Source organism: Manis javanica, chromosome 9 (genome assembly GCF_040802235.1).
Source record: "Manis javanica isolate MJ-LG chromosome 9, MJ_LKY, whole genome shotgun sequence".
Lineage (NCBI taxonomy): Eukaryota > Metazoa > Chordata > Mammalia > Pholidota > Manidae > Manis > Manis javanica.
In genome coordinates, this window is record NC_133164.1 from 366,118 (window position 1) to 389,311 (window position 23,194).

The 23,194-nt window shown below is 61.0% G+C and overlaps 1 protein-coding gene across 6 annotated transcripts in view; it reads right to left on the reverse strand.

Moving 5' to 3' along the window:
- Positions 1–852: 852 nt before the first annotated feature.
- TMEM255B (transmembrane protein 255B) overlaps positions 853–23,194 on the reverse strand; it is a 28,090-nt gene continuing 5,748 nt past the window's right edge. For 2 of the 6 annotated variants that reach the window (XM_037024973.2, XM_037024971.2), the window contains 7 exons: positions 17,145–17,234; positions 10,077–10,157; positions 8,471–8,556; positions 7,758–7,827; positions 7,164–7,323; positions 5,323–5,466; positions 897–1,843 (listed from right to left, as the gene is read on the reverse strand). In XM_037024973.2, coding sequence (XP_036880868.2) covers positions 1,617–1,843; positions 5,323–5,466; positions 7,164–7,323; positions 7,758–7,827; positions 8,471–8,556; positions 10,077–10,157; positions 17,145–17,234 — 858 coding nt within the window. In that variant the 3' untranslated portion in view covers positions 897–1,616. Of the gene's footprint in view, positions 1,844–5,322; positions 5,467–7,163; positions 7,324–7,757; positions 7,828–8,470; positions 8,557–10,076; positions 10,158–17,144; positions 17,235–23,194 lie in introns of all 6 variants that reach the window. The other 4 variants (XM_037024975.2, XM_037024974.2, XM_037024972.2 and 1 more) reach the window with 4 other exon arrangements.

Genomic DNA, 23,194 nt, shown 5'->3' on the forward strand with positions numbered 1-23,194 from the left:
GGCCTGTAATGGAGGGGCTCAGGCTGTCACTCAACCAGGATCCCGTCACCTCAGTCTGCGCACACTTCTCGGTCTGAGCACCAGGTGTGTGCAGGGGGCGGCCCTGGTGGCCTCGGTAGCTGTCGGTCTGTGAGAAGCAGAGCTGCACCCCAGCCTCGGCTCAGAACGGGGACTGCATCTCAGAGGCACCTGCTAGGCAGGTGGGGGGTCCGTACGGGGCCCTGCAGGGTGGACCAGGCATTCTCTCTAGCATCTCCATGACAGATGGCCGGGCAAAGCCCAGACTCTTTAAGTAGGAGACACGCGGCCTCGGCAACAAACCTCTCTTCAGGTGTGGCGGCACAATCGGGACAAACAGCACACAGACGGCGGCCGACGCACAAGCCCTAGAAGCAGCATTTTGTATTTGAGCCGAGCCATCTTTTCATGCGAGCAAATGAAAGCCAAGAGGGCACAGCGCCGAGGACAGGGACCCCGCGCCTTCCTAGGGACACACGCATACGAGTGCATAGACGTGCAGCGTTCCTCAAAACGTGTCTGCGCCGGGGATGCACCGGGCGGCGCTCCCTTTGCAAACCAGTAACAGCTGAGTAGGAGGTGGGACGTTCGGCTCTGTGGTGTCTGGGTCGCACGCTGGGCAAGGCAGCTGAGTGGAGGTGCCACCCAGGCCTCAGTCACCTGGGGCTCTGTCCCCTCCACTGGTCCTGGCCTCTCCTTGCAGAGGATGTGCCTGGGAGGAAAGGAAGGCGTGGACTTCTGGAACGTTCTATTGATTCTATTGATGTCTCTAGGAGGTTGGCCACACAAGCAGGGTTTGCAGAGGCTGCTTTGTTTTTTAAACAAAAACAACTCTTTTTCAGTCGCCCCCTGTCACGGTGCATAGGGGGGCGGCTTTTCCCCCGGGAGGAAATGGACTGGAGCATGGGGAGGCAGGGCACTGAGAGGAAGCCCGCCGTGGCAGCTGGGCTGGGCCGGAGCCACGCGTCCTCGGATGCAGGGGTCAGTGGCAGGCGAGGTGGGGGAGCTGCTGGAGGGCTGCAATTAAACAGAACAGTCAGCACAGAGGTGCACCCACGCCGTATGGGGGCTGTGAGGACACACCAAGCCTCACCGGCACGCTTCATGGAGCCCACAGGGGCTCAGGTCCCTCCAGGTCCAGGGTCACCTGCCTAACTAAGCACATCTAGCAGGAGCCGTTCCCTGACCAGAGTGCACCCCCAAGGAGGGGTGTCTGGTTCAGCCCAGGGGTCCCCTTGGCACAAACTCTGCTGCCTGCGGGGACGAGACGTCCAGGCAGGGGTGCCAAATGTCCACCTGCGGGATTCCTCAGGCTTCCCGGCTCAGGCGCCTGCTGTGCACGAGTCACTGGCCTTTAACCATACTGACACCAGGACACGCACACGTCCGGCAGGCTGCCAGCTCATTTGGGGGACCCTGGGTTCACCCAATACTTCACATTTTAAGGGAAAAAACAAGAGCATCAACATTTTCAACATAGGGTGATGGTTAATTTTATGTGTCCACCTGGCCAGGCCTTAGTGCCAAAGAGTTTGCTCAAATCTCAGTCTGGACAGGGCATTTCGTGGACATGATTAGCATGCACATCAGACTTTGAGTCAAGCCGCTGCCTCCCAGACATGGGTGGGCCTCATCCAATCAGTGGGAGATCTTAAGAGAAAAAGGGAGGAGGGACTTCTGCCCCAAGTGCCTGTGGGCTGCAGCCTGCAGCCTGCCCTGCAGACCCTGGGCTCTGTCTTCACATCTGTGCCATCGTGTGTGTGCGCAGTTCCTGTGGTCCTACTTCTCCGAAGAACCTGATACACGAGGCGAAGTAAAAGGGCCCCTGAGAACACAGCACAGATTGTAAATCCACAGAATTTCCAGGTTTTTTCCACCTGCCAACAAAGTTTTACATTTTTTTCTTTCTTTTTAATTAAGTTCCAAGGGTTAAAAATGCCTACTTAAGACCAATATTTAAATAGATAGGGCAAACTGTCCCTCCTATGAAAGTGGGCAGGGGCTCTGACCACCCAGGGCTCTGTGCGCCAGGTGCCCAGGGCCCCAGAGGCCGGCCTGGCCGGCCCGGCTCTCCACACAGCTGTGCCCTCTGGGGGGCTCAGGGCTCTGAGAGTGTCCCCACGCGTCTCAGGTGTAGCTGCTCAGGGTCCACACCAGGATCCCACGGCCTAGGCCCCTGCCTGCCTGCATTTTCCCTTTCCGACCACAGGGGACCGAGCAGACCCCGACAGAACATTCCCGCCGTCTGCTGGGAGCTCTAGCTGCACACGTCCACTCAGTTCTTCAGGGCAAACGAGCAGCTGAGAGACTCGGAGTGAACCGCCCAGATCACAGAACACCAGCAGGGACCGCGGAGTGAACCGCCCCAGACGGCCTCACAGGGACGGGCCAGGCCACTGGATCTGGGAGCCTCTGTCACCGCTGATGACCAGCAGACGCTGGAAGCACCAGCCCCCTTCCGCTGGCTGAAGAGTCATCAGTTCCGGGTCTTTCTAAGGAAGCACAGGGAACGCCGGTGATCTGCCATCTCCTCGGAGCCTGACCGCCGACATGCACATAGTCATGCTCCTCCAGATCCTGGCCATAAAAGCCAATGAGGCCATCGGGGGGCCCGGGCATCCCCAGGAGGGTAGCAGGAGCACCTGCTGTTTGGGAAGAGCCAGAGGCCGCAGAAGATGGGTGCAGGCAGGTGCGGCTCTGGATGAAGCCATTCCATTCACGTATGTCCACCTAGAGCCTGCAGCCCACTGAGGAGACACCCCTGGTCCCAAGCGCCCCACATGTAACTACACACACAGGACGCAAGCCCAGTGCCCCAAGGTCAGGAGCCATCTGCACCCACCTCTAAGTGAGAGCTGGGGATAAAGCATAGCTGGGGCTTGAGCGTGTCCTCTGGGTGCCCCCTCACAGCCAGGCACACAGGAGGCTGGTGATGAACGGCCCAGAGGCAGATGCACCAGACAGATGGGCTCTACGTGACTGCCTCCTGCCCCCCAGGCACAGCACGGACACACTGCCCCCTCCCCGAGGTCCCATGTGTGGGCACAGCTGTGGGGCCTCTGGATGGGGCCCGTCTGCCTGCTCTCCGTGTGTGCTTCTCTGCACACTGCCTCTCTCTGGACCAGTGTTTGTGACCAGAGGTGGCCACCAGCCACAGGCCCAGCACTGTCCCTGGGCCCAGCACCAGCCGTGGGCCCAGCACCGGCCGTGGGCCCAGCACCAGCTGTGGCCTAGCACTCCTAGAGCTGTGGGTCTCATGTTCTGGGTCTCATGTTCTGGAAATCTGAGAAGATGAGGAGGGCAGAGCAGAGCCCCAGGGCACAGTCCAGCTAAGGTGACATGGTCCCCCGTGGTGGGGACCCACGGTGACGCCCGGGGAGAGAGGATGACGGCTGCCGAGCGGGGCTGCCTGGGCATCTGGGAAGGCCTTGCCTGGGGACACCTGGGAGGCCCCCGCACTCGGGAGTGACTGCCCCAGGGGCTGGTGTCACCTCGCTTCCTGACTCAGGATAATTCCTCCCATGTCCCAACAGTGGGGAGACCAATTCCAAGGCAGGCCCCACCTGATGGGCATGTTGCTCACGGGGGCCCCGGCCCCTGGACTCAGGAGACACCTCCAGGGGCCCGCACGGCCTGGCTGTGCCCACTCAGAGCTTGGTGAGTGGCAACTGGCCAGCCCTCCCCAGCTGGGGGTGTCCCACTGACTGCTGCCCCGCAGAGACCAGAGGTGGCACTCAGGGATGGTCGCGGGGGCTGCAGCAGGGCTCCGTCAGAAATTTGGAGGCCCAGCACCCAGAGAGGACAGCCACCAGCTCCATTTGCAAGGTGAGTGGGGAAACCAAGGCATGAAGAGACAGGAAGGATGCTTAGGGAGACAGAGCCAGGCAGGACCCGGTCACGACAAAACCACGCCCAGCAGGGGGTCCCTGTAGGGCTGCAGCCACAGCCTCCTCGGCACGCCACATCCCATGTCTTGGGCTCCAGAGAGCCCCCCCACTGCTTCCAGCCACACGCACCATCCGATGGGGGGCTCTACAGACCTGGCTGATGCAGGGTGGTGCCCCTGGCCTGTGAGCAGGGCTGGCATGAGGGAGTTCTAAGTCACAAAGCGAGCTTTGCAGAGATGAGGGAGCCTCGTGAGGGCCTCCCCCAAGGCCCCGGGACCCTGGCTGGCTGGGCAGTCACAGGCTTGGACACCCAGCTCTGTCCCGGGCAGGCTTGCATCCTCCTCCCAAATGGCTGTCATCAAAAGAACGTCTTGCTTCCTGTCAATGTCACTCTTCAGTGTGGGTCCCCTTTGGCGGCACGAGGATATGACCTCACAAATCCACCAGGGACCGAGGCCGCAGCCCACGAGCCCAGTGCAGAACACAGAGCTTCTCACGTCTGAGGATCGTTAAGCTTCCCAGGGCTTGGAGGTGCTGCTGTCAGAACCATAGGCACCGAAGCCCACCAGCCGCCCTGGAGCAGACCCTGAGATGGGCTGCCTGCACAGTGGCTTTCACCTTCGCACCCAGGGACACACGCCACGTCTGGGGGCGTTTTCAGTCGTCACGGGGCATGCTTGCAGCTGGCTGAGGAGCTGTGCCACTTGTCCCCCAGCAGGAGCCAGCAGTGCCCTCAGCCATGCAGCACCCCCCTCAGCATGGTTCAGGGCCGGGTCTGGGGTCCATGAGGGCCAGGTCTGTGTGCACCACGGAGGAGGCGCCAGCACATGGAAGGAAGAGTGGACCCCGCGGAGTGGAGCCCAAAGCCAGCACTGCCCTGAGGCCAGGTTCCACCCACCAAGAGCCCCCTCCCCATAGCAGCCCTGAGGCCAGCAGGTTCTACCGGCTTGAATCATGTGAAGCTGCCACTTTGTGTGTAAAGCATGGGTGGGTGTTGGCATGTCCATGTGGCTGCACCGAGCTTCACTGTCCATGGGGCCCAGGCAGCAGGTGGCCTGTCCCCAGAAATTGTGCCCAGGGGGCTGCAGTACAACGAGCTTCTGAGGAACCCATCATGGGTCAGAAAAGCTCAAGGCCTGAAGGTCACTGAAGGCTGGGTCACCCAGAGAGCAAAGGGTAAATGCCAAGGGGCCATGGGCCATCCGCGCAAAGCTGGAGTCACCTGCCCATCTCCCCCAAGATTGTCCTCAACCCCCTTGCCAGTCCCTGCTGGCTGTGCTGCCCTGTCACCTACATCAGGAGAGGGGTCCCCTTCCCTCAGCCCAAACTCCCTCCATGCCTGTCCAATCGACGCTGTTCCCGAGGTCCACCCCAACAATGTGAGCACCCCGCCTCTGCCAGGCGACACTCAGCCTACCTGCAGGGGCAGCGGGCAGGGTGAGCCAGCCGGGAGGGTCCCCGTCGTCTGGCAGAAGCCTGCGTAGGCCAGGATCTGCTGGGCTGGGTTGTAGAGGATGTGAGGTGGTGCAGACAGGCCGTAGGCCAGCGGGGACAGAGCGACCTGCCCCAGAGAAGGGAGGCGTGTCGGTGCGCACCCCAGCACCCCTGCTCCAGCCCTCAGGTGGGGTCCCCTCTGAATTCTGCTGGGGAGCAGTTCTGAGAGCCCAATCGCATGGCTCTCAGACAGGAGCTGCACTCTGCACCTTATTGTTGTTTCTCACTTGCTGTTTCTTGGTCAGAGGGCCCAGAGCTGCCACTGTCCCAGTGGGAGCTCAAACAGCTGCACCCCAGACTTCACTGAGGCAGCAGGAGCCAGGGAACCCCGAGGAATGGGGGTGGGCCCCGCTGGGAAACCGGAAGCAGAGGGAACAGAACCGGCGCCTTGACGCCATATTCATGAGCAGCGCTGAGCACCTCCTGCTGAGCCAGGGCCACCCTGCTGGCCAGAGCTGCGTGCCCAGGGTGTGGTGGTTTGGGGCAGCCTCCTGGCTGAGGCAGCGGCACAGCCGGGGACAGAGCAGGCGTGGTGGGGCTCGAGGCCCACTGAGGGTGTCAGGCCCGAAGGGGCTGCCCTGTGTCTCTCGGCATTCGTGCCATTCTGGGGTTTGGGGAGATGGGGGTGCACAGGGCTCCCCATGAGGGAGATACCCATTTTGGTGCGGGTGGCTTCCCTTGGAGAAATGGGCACTCAGTGGGGACACTGGTGGGCCCATCCCCACACTGTCCACTCCTTCCCCCTGGGCCCAGCCAGAGATCGCAGCTGGGCAGGCGGGACTTGCTGCCTGCCCTCCTTAGTGCGCCTACGGCTCCGCGCAGACCCTTCTCGCCCAGACTGGGCTTAAACGACATGCCTACAGGTGTTACCACGTGGCTGAAACTGCCCAGCCTCAGGAGACCCTATTGCAGGCCCAGATCTGCCTTGTGCTCAGCCTCCAGGGCACAGAAGTGCCTCTGGCACCTGCTTCGTGACCTCATGCGGTGACTGCGGTGGGGAGCCCTCACATGAGGGAGGCCTTGGGGCCGGAAGAGGTTTACCTCCACCTGGTTTGGGTCTGGCTTGTGGGGTGTCTGCACGTGTTTACATGGCCTTTGGTCAGGAGTGGGCATCGGGTGGGTGGCTCCTGTGAGCTGCAGCTCTCCTCAGCTGGATGGGCTGCACCTCCATGTCACGCCTCTGGGGCCGAGGGTGACTTGGGAGGGTGCCACACAGGATATCTAGGCTGGAACAAACAGGTCCTGGGAGACGGCGGGGCAAGGGGACTGGTTGGTGGCCCCAAATGCAAGCCATTTTCTGTAAAAAGAACTTTGATGTGCAGTCTGGAGGAGATGACAGAACGGCTGGTACAGCCGGGACCCTGCTGGCCAGCCCTTCCTGGAGGCCCTGGCCGTTGAGGCTCACACCCATCACCCCCGAGTCGGGGAAAATGCAGACCTGAGCCTGCCCAGATCTGCCAAGTCGGAGGCCCCAGCAAGCCCACGTGCTGCTGGGGGAGAAATGGTGGCACCCCCACCAGGGTGCCCAGTCCTGGTCTCTCGAGCTCAGCTGCTTCCTAAGCGGGATCACGAGGCGCACGCCTCGGACGACGAGGGTGAGCACGCTGGGCTGGCCCTGCCTCCAGAACCTGCCAGCAAGCACTGATGGAGGGTCTCCCAAGCCTCAGTGCCCCCATTTGTGCCGGGGAATTACAGGGAATCTGTGGGCAAGGCGCCCACAGGGCCTGCCTCAGAGAGCACCATCGTGCCAGCGGGCACACTCACCGCGTCCTTGAAGGCCCCCAGGACGGCCGCCGTGACGATGCCCAGGAGCACGCCCAGCACGTTCAGCATTGTCGAGGCCCAGAGCAGCCGGTACAGGTGGAGTGCATCCTGGCAGCTGCTCACGCCCACAAACTCGTAGTAGGTGTGAGGGCGCTCGGGACTGCACGGGGGAGGGACAGAGTGACCCCAGGCCTGCGAGGGGGTGACTTCCCACACGCACAGAGCCGGCTGAGAGGGCTGCAGGCCTCTACTCCCTGTGCCCTGAGGCCACAGCGGGAGGCCGTCCCCAGGGAGTCTGGGTGTCCTTCTGGGGCAGGAGCCCAAGCCTCTGAGAGGGAGGACCCCCAACACCTCCCCCAAGACCAGGCCCAGGCAGGTCAGTGGAACGCCAACCAAGTCACTGCGCAGCGGGCCGCTCACAGCGCCCGGCACAGCCCCACGTCCGCCTGCAGGCTGCCAGTGGCGGCCCCCACAGAGCTGCTCCTCCCATTATCTTGGAAATAGGATGGACCCGCCTCTTGGGGATGGGTTACCGCTTGAACCCCTGGAGTTTTCAGCAGTCCAGTGGAGGGCCCCCCGGGGGCAAGCACTAACCCCCCTGCTGGTCTTCCTGAAGGCATCGGAGCCATTCACGCACAGTGTGGAGGCAGGGGAGGTTCTGGCTCTGTGTGTGAGGAGCGCGGAGGTCGGAAGTCCATCCTAACAGGTGAGGACCTGGCAGGCTGATACACTGACATCCCCTCTGAGGTCCCTAAGACAGGGCGGGCACGGGCTGGCCGCTGCCCCCAACAGAGTCCCGGCTTCCCAGAGCAACCTGGGTGGACGCACAGCAGGAGGCTGTGTGGACATGTCTCAGCGTTAAAAAACTCCAGGGGACCCAGTCATGGGAGCCCGCACAGTGTGACATTCACCTCTGGGAGCCCAGCCGGGGGCCCCACCCTCAACATGAGAGAGCAGGGCCCTCGGCCAGCACTGGGGGAGAGGAGGCAGTCCCTGGTACCCACACTCTGCAGAGGCTGCCTGCAGGGCAGACAAGGGGCAGAGCTGGACCCAAATGCCCCAGAGGTGGGACACCAGCTGCAGCCCCACAGCCAGTCACAGCTGAGGGGACAAGGAAGTGGAGGAACCTATGAGGCTCCCCGTCTGGAGGCACAGACTAGAGACCTGGGCACAGGGCCCTGGGACGCCCACCCCACCACAAGCCAAGCCTCAGTGTCCCCATCTGTGAGGTGGGGCCGCCGCCTGCTCCCCATGGAACCCTGAGACGGCGCAAATGCCAGGCACATGCCCTCCCGCCCCCCACTCACCTCCCGCAGCGGTAGAGGTCACAGCAGTAACAGGTGTTGCTCTTCACCTTCAGCTGGCACCTGCCGTCCAGGGAGGGACAGGAGACCTGCGGGCAGAGATGCCGCTCAGGCGCCAGCATGTCCTCGCCCACGGGGCAGAGGCCTCCTGGGGCCTGGTGGTCAGGCGGCTCCACCCCCAGCCCACGTCTCAGGTGCAGCAGCGCTGGAGGGGGGCAGGAGGAGTTAGACACCCAGGCTTGGCCACGCGGGGGTCCAGGCAGCAGCACCTGCTGGACGAGGAGCGGGAACGGGTTCCAGGCACCATGCCTGTGGCAGGACCCTCCGGGTGGGGACAGGTCGTGATCTGTGGCTGACTGCTGGCACCTCCCATCAGAGTGGGTGCTCAGGAACGCTGGAGCGGTGGACTAGATTAACCTGGTAGGGCAGGCAGTCTAGGCAGCAGGGTCCGGGGGGCGGCCAGTGGAAGATGGCCCGTGTGACTGACTGGTGGGGCTGGGGAAGGAGGTGCAGTAGTGAGAACTGGTGGGCTGGGCAGAGGACCATGGGCAGGCACGGGGCAGCTTTAGGGGTCAGGGCAGGTGAGGAAGGGGCCGGGAAGCCCACGGCTCCTGGGAAGGTCAGAGCCACAGGCCAGGGAGCCGGAGGTCACTGGGTGACCCTTGGGGGGAGACGTCCCTCACAGGGAGCAATAGCAGGGGACAGTGGTCAGCCAGGAGCAGAGTGAGCCCGGAGCCCAGCGCTGCCCGACTGGAGGTGGAGGCCTGTATGGCCAAGCTCTGCTCGCCCACAGCTGTGCCTGCTGTCGCACTGGGGAGTTGAGAAGCTGGGGCAGAGACCATCTCGCCTGTAAATCATAGTGATTACTGACCCTTTATAGAGAAAGCTGCTGGTGCCTGGTGTGGAGCTGTCTGGGCAGCTGTGGCCCCAGCATCCTGGGGGAGCTTTTCAATCTCTCCTCCCTGAAGCTATGCCTGAGATGAGACCCAACATTGGGATTTGCGCCAGCTCCCGGGCTGCCCCATGGGCACGTGGGCCTGTCCTCAGAAGGCCTGACAAGTGGGGTTCGGGAGGGGCTCCTTGCTTCTCCATGATCCCAGGAGCAGAGGGGACATCAGCCTTGGGCTGTCAGGGAGCAAGGAGAGGACATGCGGTGGGCAGCACACCGGGAGGGCAGGGAGCCAGCAACACACGCTGAGCGGCTGGGGCCCGGCTCCCTCCGGCGGCTAGCGCCAAGAGGCCAGAGCCAGCCTTTGGGCGAGAAACATGCTGTCTCCCTGGGAGGGGGCGGGGAGGCCGCTGCAAAGAGAATGCCCTGTTCCTCCTGCGGTGCACACAGCGGTCCACGAGCCACACGGGGTCTCAACCACAGGGCGGGCCGTGACTCCCAGGACCACTGTGTGTCACAGAAGGCAGTCGGCGGCTGATTGCAGATCCATGCGACAGCACAATGTCAGAGCCCAGAGCGGGCCCCAGCTGCCTCACAGGCCACGGTGAACACACGCCGGAGGGCAGGGAGCCCCTGCACCCAGGTTCTGGCAGGAGGCGCACTGGGAGGACCCGCAGTCAGCATGTGAAACCAAGCACATCAAGCGGGGCACCTGCCTACCTCTGCCTGGTACACGTCGGGGGAGTTCCCTTCCGCACTGGAGTAGAGCTGGCACTGCCCTGCGGCAAGGGGCCTCGGCTCCTAGGGGCAAAGCAGGAGTGGATGGACGGCTTTCACCCACCAGGCGTGGTCACAGGCGGCTCCAGCTGGGCCTGCCGGTGGCCCTGAGCCCAGAACATGCCAAGGCCGACTAGGCTCTGCCAGACGGGGGTGCGAAGCCCGATGCCGAGGCTCCTGGGAGCAGTGGCCCTGTGTCGGGGGACACGGCCTCCCACCTGTCAGCATGGCACAGCTGGGGGTCTCTTGGTCTTTTGAGGTGCACCACACGACTCTCAGAAAGGAGACCCCTCAGCTCCTGCCTCTTTCCCTAAAAACAAAACATTTTTTTTTCTGCTAGGAAGAGAGCAAAAAGGATTTCAGGCTAGTCCAATTCACACAGCCAATCATTTGTCTGCTCACCAGCCATGCAGTGAACCGCCTGCCATTCATCTGCGCCTCCCCCCCTCCCTCATCTCTCTACCCCTGCCCTCCCACCCACGGCCCTAGCCAGTCATCCATGCATGGGTCTGTCCCCAGCACTCCTGGAGCAGACATAGGGCCCAGCTCTGAAGGCACCCAGGAAGGACACAGTCCCTGCCCTCGGGGGCCAGTGAGGGAGGCAGGTGACAGGCTGGCGATTACCAAGTGCTGTGATTTCTGTGCTGTAGCTGTGCCGTCTCTAGGGGATGTCGGGCCCCAGGCCTGTATTGTTTTATTAGGGTGTCCGTCCTCTCTCAGAGCAGGGGTGCTCTGACCTGAGAGTGTAAACAGCACAGTGACCCCAGTGGGAGTTGAGGGTGGCTGGGCGCTGGTTTGCTCAGACAGCAGCTCCTGGTGCCCAGAGCCCCATGCCAGGCCTGCTCTGGACGGCACAGCCAGGAGGGAGACGGCGGAACAGGGGACCTACATGGAGTGTGGTGGGAGGTGGGAAGGGCTGGGTGGAGACAGGAGGCTGGGAGGCTGGGGGCTGCCTGCTTGGGCCCCTCGCCCTTGGCAGGCCCGGCAATGACAGGGCACATGGGTCAGGCGCCTGCTCCACTCCTCCCCTTCTGGGTCTCGCTCCCCTGCATCCGCCGCCTGCTCCCAGGAAGCCTGCCAATGGTGGCCACACTCATGCGGGCTCTACAAGCACGGCCACACCAACGTGCCGCGGCAAGCTGTGCATTATGAAGGGTCATCCCCTTTCTTCCTGCCAGTAACCCCATGGGAGTGGCCTTCCAGACTTGGCACGATGTCCTCCTGGTCTGCCGCCAGCCAGCCCACGGCTGCCAGGCTTTGCCATCCACACTGTGCTGGTCTGGCTGGGCTGCCTCGGGGAGCCCGCAGGGTCGGATCCTAGTGAGGCCTCTCCCTGCTCATGGCAGGGTTCTGTCCGCTGACAAGGCCACGATCCCCACATGGGGTCCCACCCTCATGACCTCAGCTAGCCCAAGTCACCTGCAAAGCCTCCCCCAACGAGAGCAGCATACCGAGGGCAGGGCCCAGTGTGCAGACCTGGGGGCACAGACACAGCTGTGGGCCCCCCAGCCCCCACGTCATGTTAAATCAGTAACAAATACCTGGCATAAGACCGGGACCTCTCTGAATCCTTCTAACACAGTTTCACATGCTGTCTAATCTTTACTATTTAATCAGGATACAGTAATTCCTTTTAGTTTGAATTGAACAAAACTGTGACCTCTTAGTTCCAGTAAGTCGCGCAAACTTTGTTTAGTCTACGATGAGACATAGGCTGAGTTCCTGGGGAGAACCCTCACCTCCCACAGAGCCCAGAGTTCTTGCCCCCAGACGGGCATCGGGGTTACAGGCAGACCATTTCACGGACCCCCTTGACCGGTCCACACAAATAACACTAAGACACCCGACACATTCATCGTCAGATCCAAAGTTGTTAAAGCTCATTTAAAATCCTGTGTGTCTCCTATAGGGGCTGTCCAGCTACAGACGTGGGCAAGAGCTGGCCCACTACCTGATTTCACAAATAAAGTGTCATCAGCACACGGCCACGCTCATCGATCCACATACCTGTGGCTGCTTTTGAGCTGCAACGGCTGGGCTGGGCAGCGGCTGGTTCTCTGGCCCTTTCCAGAGAAGCCAGCTGCCCCTGGTCTACCATATGCCTGGCTGGGACCCCAGTAGGTGTCTGTGAGTGAAGGAGTCAGAACTGCCCAGGAGGAGGAGGACGCTGCCCCCTGTGCCGGCCCAGCGTAGCCTGTCGCCGAAGGTGCCCCAAATCAGTCAATAGTTTAAACACATTGGGGCACCCACAAAGTTCCTCTGCCAGAGACAAGTCCACCTGAGCTGACAGAGGCTGAGAGACCACCAGCCCCGCCGAGTGATGGCCAGCCCGGCCAAGTGACCACCAGCCCTGCCGAGTGATGGCCAGCCCGGCCAAGTGACCACCAGCCCCGCCGAGTGACCGCCAGCCCAGCTGAGTGACCGCCAGCCCAGCCGAGTGACCATCAGCCCTGCTGAGTGACCGCCAGCCCCATTAGTCCCATCTCTGCTGTGATGAACCATGAACTCTGTGGGTAGGGAAGTCCAGGTCTGACACACTCATGGGTGAAAAGCTGGGCTAATTCCTGACAAATCTCCTGCCAGCAACGACGTTCTGATTCCCAGGGCGGTGTCCCACTTCACAAGGAGCCCAGAATTATATCTGGTGAGGGTCATACTTCACCTACAAAGCTGAATCGCTTCAGTGAGTCCTATTGGACCATGAGATGAAGCAGGGCCTCTGGGAGAAGCTGCCGCTCACCTTGCGCCCTGGAGGCCGCATGGGTGAGATGCTCCCTCCTGGGGAACAATGGAGTCTGCAGGAAATTTCTCTCCAACCTGAGCAAGTGACAGGCCTGGGAAAGCCGCACATGGCAGGACCGGGCGCCCCTCCAAAACCAAGGGTCCCCAAACTGCCCACCTGACCTAAGCACTCCCCGAGCCTAGCTGAGCAAGCCGGTTACAGGCAGAAGTGGGGGGATGGGGAAGGGAGTGCAGTCCAGACAATACTGCACTGAGCCGTGGGCAGTCGATACACCCCGGGGCCAGGTACCCAGGGCCCGGATCCTTGGGGATGTGTGTAAGCATTTGCCGGGCCCACCGGGGCCTGCCCACTTGATCCCCCAACCATCTTCTCCCTGTCTCCAGCCCCCCAGGACGCCTGGGGCTGAAGACGCCCGTGTTCATGGGCCACGTAAAAGCCTCACAGTTAAGTCCCAGCTGCTGCTGGGCTCTGTACCCAACAGAGGAAAGAGGGCCGAGGGTGTGAGGCCAGCTGTGTTTTCTCACCCCAGGGCCCCTGCTTCTTTCCAAATTTTCTTTATTATTGCTGTCTCGGCCATACACATTCATAATTACCCCACGATTGGCTGTCTCCTGGCCACTGTGATGGGAATGGAGATGAGCCAGCTCACTGTCAGAAAGCGCTTGCAGTGGGAGGGGCGCCCCTGCAAAAGCACCGCTCCAGGGCCACCCAGCCAAGGCAGGATGTCCAGAGCCTCCACGGACCCTCTGGCCCCTCCTGCAGGGCATCCTTGTTACAACACAGGCCAGGCGTCCTGAGGGCCCATAAGGGGCCGGCCTCTAACGGGAACTAAGCCCCCAGCCAGTCGCCATCTCAGATGGGCCACACCACGAAACCAGACACGGTGTGAAGGTCCGGGTCGCATTCCCACAAGTGACAAGCAAGGGGCCTCACGCAGCCATGGGAGCCTCGGAGGGACCGCCTGTGACGGGCGCTCCTCCCAAGGACAAATGGGAGAGGAAGCAGGTCTTTGACAGGCAATCTTAGGCATGAAGTGCGCAGCCCACTGTCAGAATTAATGCGTGAAGACCAACCCCCCTCCTGTAGGATGCGCAAGCCTGGCGCGGTGGAGGGCCGAGGGCACACCAGGGGGTCCATCCAGCCCACCTGCACAGGGGGCCGTGGTCAGAAGACTCACTCCTGAACTTCGCAAGCATCTGACTCTGTCTTGCCATAGCGTACAGACACGTCTGGGGGTTTGTGCAGGACAGGGACACTGTCCATATTATTATGCAGGCCCACGACTGAGTCATTGCTTACCATGCTGTACGTCTAACCGCCTCGGGAGCTCGCGTATGTTTGTGTTCTGCGATTATGGGCCTGCCGCCGCGTGGGCTGCCTGCAGGTCCCGGCACCATCAGCTCCAGGTCCCAGTGCAGGGCGGCGGCCTCTGGGGCTGCCCACCCTCCTGGCCCGCCGGTGCTGACTGGAACATTATGGTTGGAGGCTGGATTCTCATGTTTTCTTCTCACAATAAATCACTCGTGTGCTTTTCAGAGGAAGATAGCACACACTCAGAAGGGCTGTGTTTTGGGGGGCTCCAAGCTCTTCCACAAAGCACGCTCTGAAAGCCTCCATCCGTGGTTCTGGCCTATGGGGCAGGGGTTGCCCACAGAGGCCTGGGGGCAGAGAGCTGGCTCTGGGGGCACAGGCAGGCCCTCCCGTGATCCTGGCTCTGCTTGAAGCACCCCACCATAAAGCCAGCCTCACCCCTTCCTGGCAAGCCCGCATTAGGGGGAATCCTAACTCACTACCTTTTACAACAAGATGCCACTCTGTTAAAGGGGCTCAATATCCAACCATCTCTACCTGGAAATAGTACAACTGGCTGAAAAGACAGGGAGCCAGGTCCAGAAGGACACCGCGCCCTCTGCCTGGCTGGAGCCCCGCGGGACCTACACTTTGAGGGCTGTTCCCCTGGCTGAGTGGTGGACGGGGAGGAACCTGGGGGAGGTATAGGGGCTGTTTCCCTGCACACTGGGGGTGACCCGACTGCAGCTGGCGGGAAAGTGGTGAGAGGGCCTCACGGGCTGGTCTCATCTGTGCGGAGGCAAGTGGGCTGGGCGGCACTGGTGTATGTACGACAGACGCTACTGCTCCTGGTGGCTGTGCCCCACCAGCTCCAGGGGTGTGGCCTTTCGGGGTCCCTGTGATAAGACGGTGCCACCTGAGCAGGGCCACCACTGGCTCAGGGCCTCAGTGTCGCACACAGGCCGTCTGCTGACCTCCAGGTCAATCTGCTAACACTGTGCCCAGCACACGGCCCCCAGGGGGCAACTCATAGAGCAGCGTTCTGAGGGTGGACGTGGCATGTCCTCCTCACAGGACCCTGGACTCCTAGTCCCATGGCTGGCATGACTGGAGCCCCAGGACACGTCTGTCTTTGCACCCCAGCTTGGGCAAACCCCCCAGTGATTTGCCCTCCACCTGCCAATGGGATGACATTTGAGAAAACGCAGTTGTGAGGGCCCAAACCAAAGCGGCCCACTGCCTGCAGGGGACAGACTCGGGCGGGGTCTCATGCACGGCTGCCATTGGCTCCAGCCAGGCTGAGTGCCAGGCCCAAGACACAAACACGGCCAGAATCTCAGGTCAGTGAGCTTTGCAAAGACAAAAACGTGAAGCAAAAGTCTGGGACAAACACACACAAATGACTCAAAGTGGCACAAATGAAAACACTGACTCAAAGGACGATCGGGGTGCTGCTGGGCCTCAGCCACGGGGGTCGGGCCTCTGCCCGGCCAGGTGCCTGCGGCCCACACGCTCTCCTCGCCCCCCCGGGGACCCACCGCCTGCACAGGACCAGCTCTCCTGGAAGCCCCACTATGTTCTGTTCCTCTTCCCACACACCCACCCAAACTGCGCCATGCAGCAGTGGGTGAGGGCTGCCTGCCCTGCTCTTGCCAGGGGCCTTGCTGGGGTGGGAGACCCCTGGCTGGTGGAGCCCCCAGGGAGTGCCCTTTTCTGTCCTACCATTTGGCCACTGTGACCAAACACCATGGTGGCACATTTATAAACAGCAAATGCTTGTTTCCCCTGCCTGAGACGGCTGGCAGAGCAGAGGAGAGGCCTCTTCCTGGCACACAGACAGTGGGGGGGGGCTCTCTGAGGTCTCCACTGGGGCTCCACCTCGTGGCTTCATCCTCCGCCAAAGGCCCCCCCCACACCATCATGTGAATTGGTGACACATTCAGTTGTCGCATGCGGCCTGACCGCAGGTGACATTCTGCGAGGCTGTTGCACATCTGTTGACAATCCCGAGCAGGCAGCCAGCAGCTCACTGCCCACCTCATTAGAACGGGGCTGCCAGGGTGCGTTCAGTAGGCAGGGCCACCCTGGGAGCCAGCCGCTCAGTGAGCAGAGGCGGCGTGCACCAGACCCGACTACCAGCCGACGTCTGACCTCTGAGCGCAGAGGCGCCAAGAGGCAGCAGCAGAACAGGGCACCTGCCGGGACCGTCCACCTCAAAGGCAGCGGGTGACAAGTCAGGCCAGCCCACCGACCAGGCGCCCACACTCGGCCCCTCTCCTAAGCCTGCCTGCAGAGCGACAGGAAGAGCCATTTCCTCGCTTTATGATGAGGGTTTTAAAACACAGGAAAAGCAGGTACATAATTTGACAGCGGATTTACATTTACACGGCCACCTTGATGACTTTAACATGATCTAATATTTTCATATCATCGTCTCGCTGATCTTCCCTTTGCTTGGAACCCACGCTCTGTAATGTTGACCAAGAACAGGGCCGGCTGGTGGCCGTGAGCCGCGGTTCTGGGCGTGTGTCCTGACGCAGTTCTAGCTTCAGTACTGCTGGTGGAGTCTTGCACCACCATGAGACAAATGGTCAGAAAGGATTTCACGGTGACAAGGGTCAAGCTAGAAAATTCTGTCATGATTAGGAAAGATGTATTTGAACCGCAGAAACCTGGGGAGTCGAGAGGCGGCGGATTTCAGGATGCACTTCATCTGAAGTCTGAGGAGAGACCTGAGGAAAGTTACTTGGGAAGCTGAAAAGCCTGATCCTAAATGGTGTGGTGGTACCAGTGTGCGTGAGTGTGTGTACGGGCACGTGGTGTTCTGAGCACAGTCTGCAGGAAATGAGGAAAGGGAGTGGAGACGCAGCAGCTGGCAAACAGCACGAAGAGGGGCTTCCGCAAAATGAGATCCTGTTTGTGTAGATTTTTTTAACCCAGTCAAGCAGTTGAGAGCAAAATTAAAAAGACAGACTCACCATGTGCTGGGCAGCAAACACGCCGTCCACAACGGCACAGCAGAAGGCCGTCACCACACCGAAGCTGATGAACACGATCGCGGCAACCAGCTGGAGGCGGAGTGCAGAGGGCAGGAGCATCAGAGGCCAAGCACACTTCAGATACAAACCAGCCCCGGCCTGATGTTAGGGTCCCCCTGCAGAGCCCGCCTCACCATGCTGGTCCTCAGTGACCCGCAGCCTGGGACAGAGCCCGGCCGAACTGTGCCCCATGCACGGCTCTTTCTGGTGGGGTCACCTTACAACAAGCAGGAGGCTCCAGGGGTGGAGAGCCCGTCAGTGCCCCTGCCGCACATGCTCCTGATGAATGATTGGGTCATCTACCCAGTGCCCATGACGGGCGGGCAAGTGGTGGGCAATTCTCTGCTATCACAAACACTGCTGTAGACCCCACACACGTCTGCAGAAAACATCTGGGTCCAAGTGAGCATCTCTGCAGACATATGGCGAGTCTCTGCACCTCAGGATCCAACAGCACTACAGCGCCAGCAAATGGGCCTCACTGTGCGTCCTCCAAGCTCCTCACACCCGAAAGGACACTTCCTATCACCTGCCCTCTGAGTTCTGCCATGTGATAGGAGGAGGCCCTCACCGTGACCCCCATCTACACCGGTGCTATTGGTGAGGTGGGTTAAGAACTGGTTTTACATTTATTTGCCAGCCATTTCTTTAGATGTTTTTTGTATCTTTTCATGTTATAGGAGTTCAGGTTTAACAAAACGAATAGCCAAAATAGCACAAATAAGTCCTCGTGTCCTTCCCACAAGCCCAGACACCAGCGTGGTGGCCCCGACTGCACTCTGGCCTGGCAGGAGCCCACAGACCAGGCGCACAGGTTGGCTCCGGGGTCACTGGCCCGTACCTGTAAGAGACAAGCCCTAAGCAGAGCGTGTCTGTGTGTCGGCGCCTTTAGCCGCAGGGAACACGGTCGGACCTCCACGCTCCGAGCAGCTGGGCTCAGCGCTGGAGTGCCCCATCTCTGTTAATCTGAATTATGTACTTGTTCAACAAAGTGCAGGAACTTGGTATGAGGCGTTGGCTGGTCTGACACCCCAGAACTATGAGCTTCGTTCTGATGTGAAACTCCCAGGAGCTCCTCCAGGCTCTGTAGGACGTGACTGTGGGCCCCTCCCAGGAAGCAGCCTCGTTCTCTGGGCCGCAGCCGTGGCCCCTGTGGCCCCCGCCCCACATGGTGCCTCTGAGGAGCAGGTCCCTGCCTGCAGGTCAGAGCTGTGGCTGAGTCCTTCCAGGGGCCGCTGACCTGGAGCCCTTTCGCTCCTCGGCACCCGCATCTGGAGAGCGGGGTGCTGGCCGCAGCTCACCCGTGTTCGACTGATGTTTCTGCAGTGCTGCCAGACTCCCAAGCCTGCCCAGGTGCCGCGGGGTAGATACGAGGACACCAGCATGGCCTGGCCTGACCCCAGCACCTGCCACTTCCAACACTGCATGAGACATCGACTAAGGGCGACTTGGGGGCCCTGGGGGCAGCCACGCAGAAAAACAGGCACAGCCTCCATCTGGACGCAGAAACTGTGTCCTCTGGGCTGTGCATGGAGCCACCGTGGCAGAGCCACAGCCACCACCTAAGTTGCTGGTTCAATGCCGGAGCTACGGCAGTGCAGCTCTGCTGGGACGCAAACGGCCGCAGGGACCCCGAGTGTGGCAGGCAGAAGCCAGGGGTTCTGGGGTCAGCAGAGGGAGCTCTCGGGCAGCCCCAGGAGGGCCCCTCAAGCAGGCCCTGGGAAAGAGGCCAGAGGGCCACCTGAGCAAGGCGGGCAGGGGCAGGATGAAGGTCAGACAGCAGCCCCCTTGAAGGTCACCCAAGCTAAAGAAACGTGGCCAAAGGCCAGGCCACGCCCCTCATGCCCGAGACAAAGGGACATCAGTGCAGCTCGCATGTAGCAACTGTGCCCGGCTGCCCTTAGGAAAACACACCCCACATGCAGGAGGATTCAGAGCCCCGTTCACGTTTCCTGGTCGAGAGGCGCCCCCCTCTGCTGGAGGGAAATCAGCAGCCTGCACGGCGCAGCGGGTGGCCCTGCCAGCCCGGAGCTGCCCGGTCCTCGCTCACCCAGGCTCCCAGGCAGCCGAGAGCCTCCCGTGAGGCCTTCGCCCAGCTCAGCCTGGACATCACAGATGCACACGTCTGAGTCCCGTGACGCCACAGGACCGCCTCCAGCGCCTGCGTCCACAGACATGCTCCCACCCGGTTCTGCCCCAACCGTCTGCATGTCCTTCTCAACTTTCAGCTGGTTCTGCGGCTGCCTTTTCTCCCACCAGCCCCAACAGGATGAAGTTCAGTGCCAGCAAGACCAGACACGCGAAGGACCCTGAGGCAACCATGCACGTGACAGGGGCCTAAGGACCTCTGCAGTGGGCAGGCCCCGGGGCCCAGGAGACTGTGCAGGGGAAGGCTCCCTGGGTGGGGCTGTGCACACAGGCCTCGCTGGTGGCCCTGCGGCTCTAGGGGGACCGCAGCCTCTCCACACAGGCCGGAGCCTCTGCCCTCCCTGAGGTGGCAGGAGGGGGGCAGGGGGCAGCCCAGGTCGCTGTCATGAGCGTGGGAGATGGGAACGTCTCTTAGTGCAGAAAGCCCCCGGCAGGCTGGGAATGTACTCCATGGCGTGTGCAGCCTGCCTCTTGGGAGAACGCAACTCTGTCGTCCTAGGGTGAATGTCACCTTTGAGTCTCTGCTGGGCTCACCATTTACATTCCAACAGCTGATAGCAGATTTAAAAGCAAACAGATGAATAAGGCCGTGGAGATAAGAGTGTTGTGGGGGGGGCATGTGGTTAGGGGCACTGGGCAGACGCCCTGAGCTGAGCAGGCGATCCAGGCCAGGCGGCAGGTGCCACAGCCCAAGGCAGGCGCAGGGACAGACGGGGACCAGGGCCCCCAGAGGCCGGGTGGGGAGGGAGTGGTGAGGACCAGCTGGCCTGGCTTGGGGGGCCTGTGGACTCAAGGACCCCTGGCTTCCTTGTGGGCACACAGCATTCTCCGCTGTCCAGGGGCAGCCCCACCAGGCCAGAGGTGACAGCTGTGTGGTGCAAGAGTGGCAAAGGGGTCTGGGGGGGCATTTGTGAGGTTGAGGTGGGCACCACGGCACAGCTGAGGGGGGCTCCATGTGGCACAGGGAGACACCATGTAGACTGGCTGGCAGGGTCACCACCCCCCAGGACGAGTGTCCCCAGGACCAAACCGGAGAGGCCACCGGGACTCCATACCCCCAGGCAGGGAGCCAGGACCCTGCGGTCCCCTCTTCTGCTGAGCAGGTGTTCCGCACACTCAGGTCCCCAGCAGAGCAGCCAGAAGGGACCTCCCAGAATCCTGGTCCCTGCCCTTTGCCAAGCTGCCTCCCCACCCTGCTGAGCAGGGCTGGACGGGCCTCCACCCGGCCACCACCTCCTCCCAGCAGGAGTCAGCGCCTGAGGGCTGGGTGTCACTTGGCCCACCCACCATGTACCCCCTATCAAGTGGGTGGCCACCTCATGGCAGGAAGGCAGGGCCAGCCCTCCCTCACCCGTCTGGCCTACCAGCAGCCCCAGCGCCTCGAAGACCAGCTTCTCATATGGCTGCCCAGATCTGCCGCCCCGCCCACCTGCCCTCCCGAGCCACACACCCAGATGAAGCTCAGGGCACAGGATCATTGCACCTCTACATCCCCATCTGCCTCCTCCACCCACAGCCGGCACCCATCTGTCCACCCACAGGGAGGACGCAGCCAGTCGTGGGCAGTGGGGGGCCAAGATGCTCGCCATAGGGGAAGAACACCCACCAGGGAAAGGGCTGGAGCTCAGACACTGGCACTCCTGCCAGCCACCAGGCTGGGCTGGGGCTGGGGGCGCTCTCCCTTGTTCCAGCCCGTGTCCTCCCAGACCATCCGCCTCCCAGCCAGCCTTGGGATAGGCCCCCAGGACCCTCCTCGGCCCCCACACGTGGCTCCCTGGGTGGGGCTGTGCACACAGGCCTCAGCGCAGAGAGCCGCACACAGGGAGTGTGCCCTGCACGTGCTAGAGACGGAGATGGAGGGGCCCTAAGAACCCCGACGCAAGGAAAAGGGGAGGAAAAAGGGCCCCATGGGCACTGCCAGTGGCTGCTGGCGCTCAGGGTGGCTCTGAGGTGCAAGCAGGGTGGCGTTTTCCTATGAGAGAGGCCGGTGCCCAGCATCTTCCAAGACGCCACAGCCACAGCAGCGCTGCTCCCTGTGGGCGGCTGCAGCTTCATCAGAAAATTCCCAGCCCTTTCTACACAGGGAGGCTTGGAGCTATCCGGAAAACCGATTCGACTTTCCACCCCAGCATCGCGTGGATACAGCTTACGCAGCAGCAGAAACAAGAGTTCCGGGCATTTGTTTCAGACAGGCACCTTTGTGAGCACGTGGCTGTGCATGTGGAGGCCCCGGAGCGGGGATCCCATGTGGTTGTCCCCACGTGGACCTGACGCTCATACTTGCAGATCGTTAGATCAGCGGGTGGAAGCAGGTCCAGCTGCATGAGGAGTGAGGCTCCTGCCCATGCCCACCCCACCCCCACACCATCTCCGAGTGACTCAGGGCTGCTCTCCGACTGGGGGTCACAGACCAGACGACGCCCCAGCCACAAGGCCAGCGGCACCCGAGGCTCAGGTCGGCCAGCTAAAGAGGCTCAGGTCGGGCCACGCCTGGCGCACAGCTCAGGGGACAGGCAGGGGCCTTGCCGGGTGAACTGATACCCACGGGGGAGACTCCCTGTGTGAGTGTGAGTGTGAGTGTGTGTGTGTCTGCCTGTCTGTCTGTGTGTCTGTGTGTCCGTGCGTGCCCCTGTACGTGTTGGGCTTGGCAGTTGACAGACTCTCTGGCCCCAGCCTGCCCTGGCCCCGACCTTCGGGATGGCTCCATCCACGGTTCATGCATCTGTCTGGGAGAGGATGGAAAGACATGGACGCTGGCTCAGTGTGGGGCACTGTTTGGCTATCACTGGAGACAGAGATAATGGTGAAGCCACTTCCAAGGATAAGATTCCACCCCTCAAGTTGAACAGAGTAAAATACTTACACATGAAATGATACAATGTCTGCAATTTGCTTCAAAGGAATATGGGGAGGGAAGAAATGGGCTGGGGGCTGAAGGAAGCTTGGCCACAGGTGGATGCCTGCTGAGATTGGGAGCTGGCACCGGGGGCTCATTACATCTGTGCTTTTGTACATGTTTAAATTTTTCTATGGTAAAACACTAAGAAGTGAGGAAAAGGAAAGAGGTATCCACCTGGATGCATCTGAACGCCGGAGTCTTCTCCACAGCTGACATTCTCCTGGCTGCTACTGTCTCCTTTTGAAACCACTCCATGGTTCCGACCACAGTCCTTAGCGGCTGCCGCCCTCTGAGCACCTGCTCTGGGCCAGCACTGGGCCAGATGCTCTCATGCACATTAGCTTGATGTTCCCAACAGCTTTGGAAACAAAGAAACTGAGGCCACAATGGCCAAATTGAGCACCCCAAGATCACACAGGCAGCATGACCTTACAGATGGAAAACCCTAAGACACCCGCCAAAAAGTGTTGTGACTGTTCAGCGGGTTCCGTGGGGTTGCAGGGTGCAAGATCAACATAAAATCAATTGTATTTTTATATACTTGCACCAAACAGTCCAAAAATGAGGTTAAGAAACAATTCCACTCACCATAGTCTCAAAAAGAATAAAATGCTTTAACAAAAAAGTGCAAAACTTAAGCTCTTAAAACAACTGGAAAAATACCCCACATTCGTGGGTCAGATGCTTAACATTTAAGATGGCAGAATTCCCTGAACTGATGTGTAGTTTCTACACAATCCCTCAGAATTCCAGCTGACTTCTTTGTAGAAACTAACAAGCTGGTTCTGATCCTCATGTGGGATGGGTAAGTGCACGGAATAACCAGGACGATCCCAAGAGAGCGGCACGTGGGGAGGAGCCACGTGGGGAGGAGCCACCTGGGGAGGAGCCATGTGTGCTAATCTCAAACTTAGCACAAAGGAACAGTCACCCAGACAGCGTG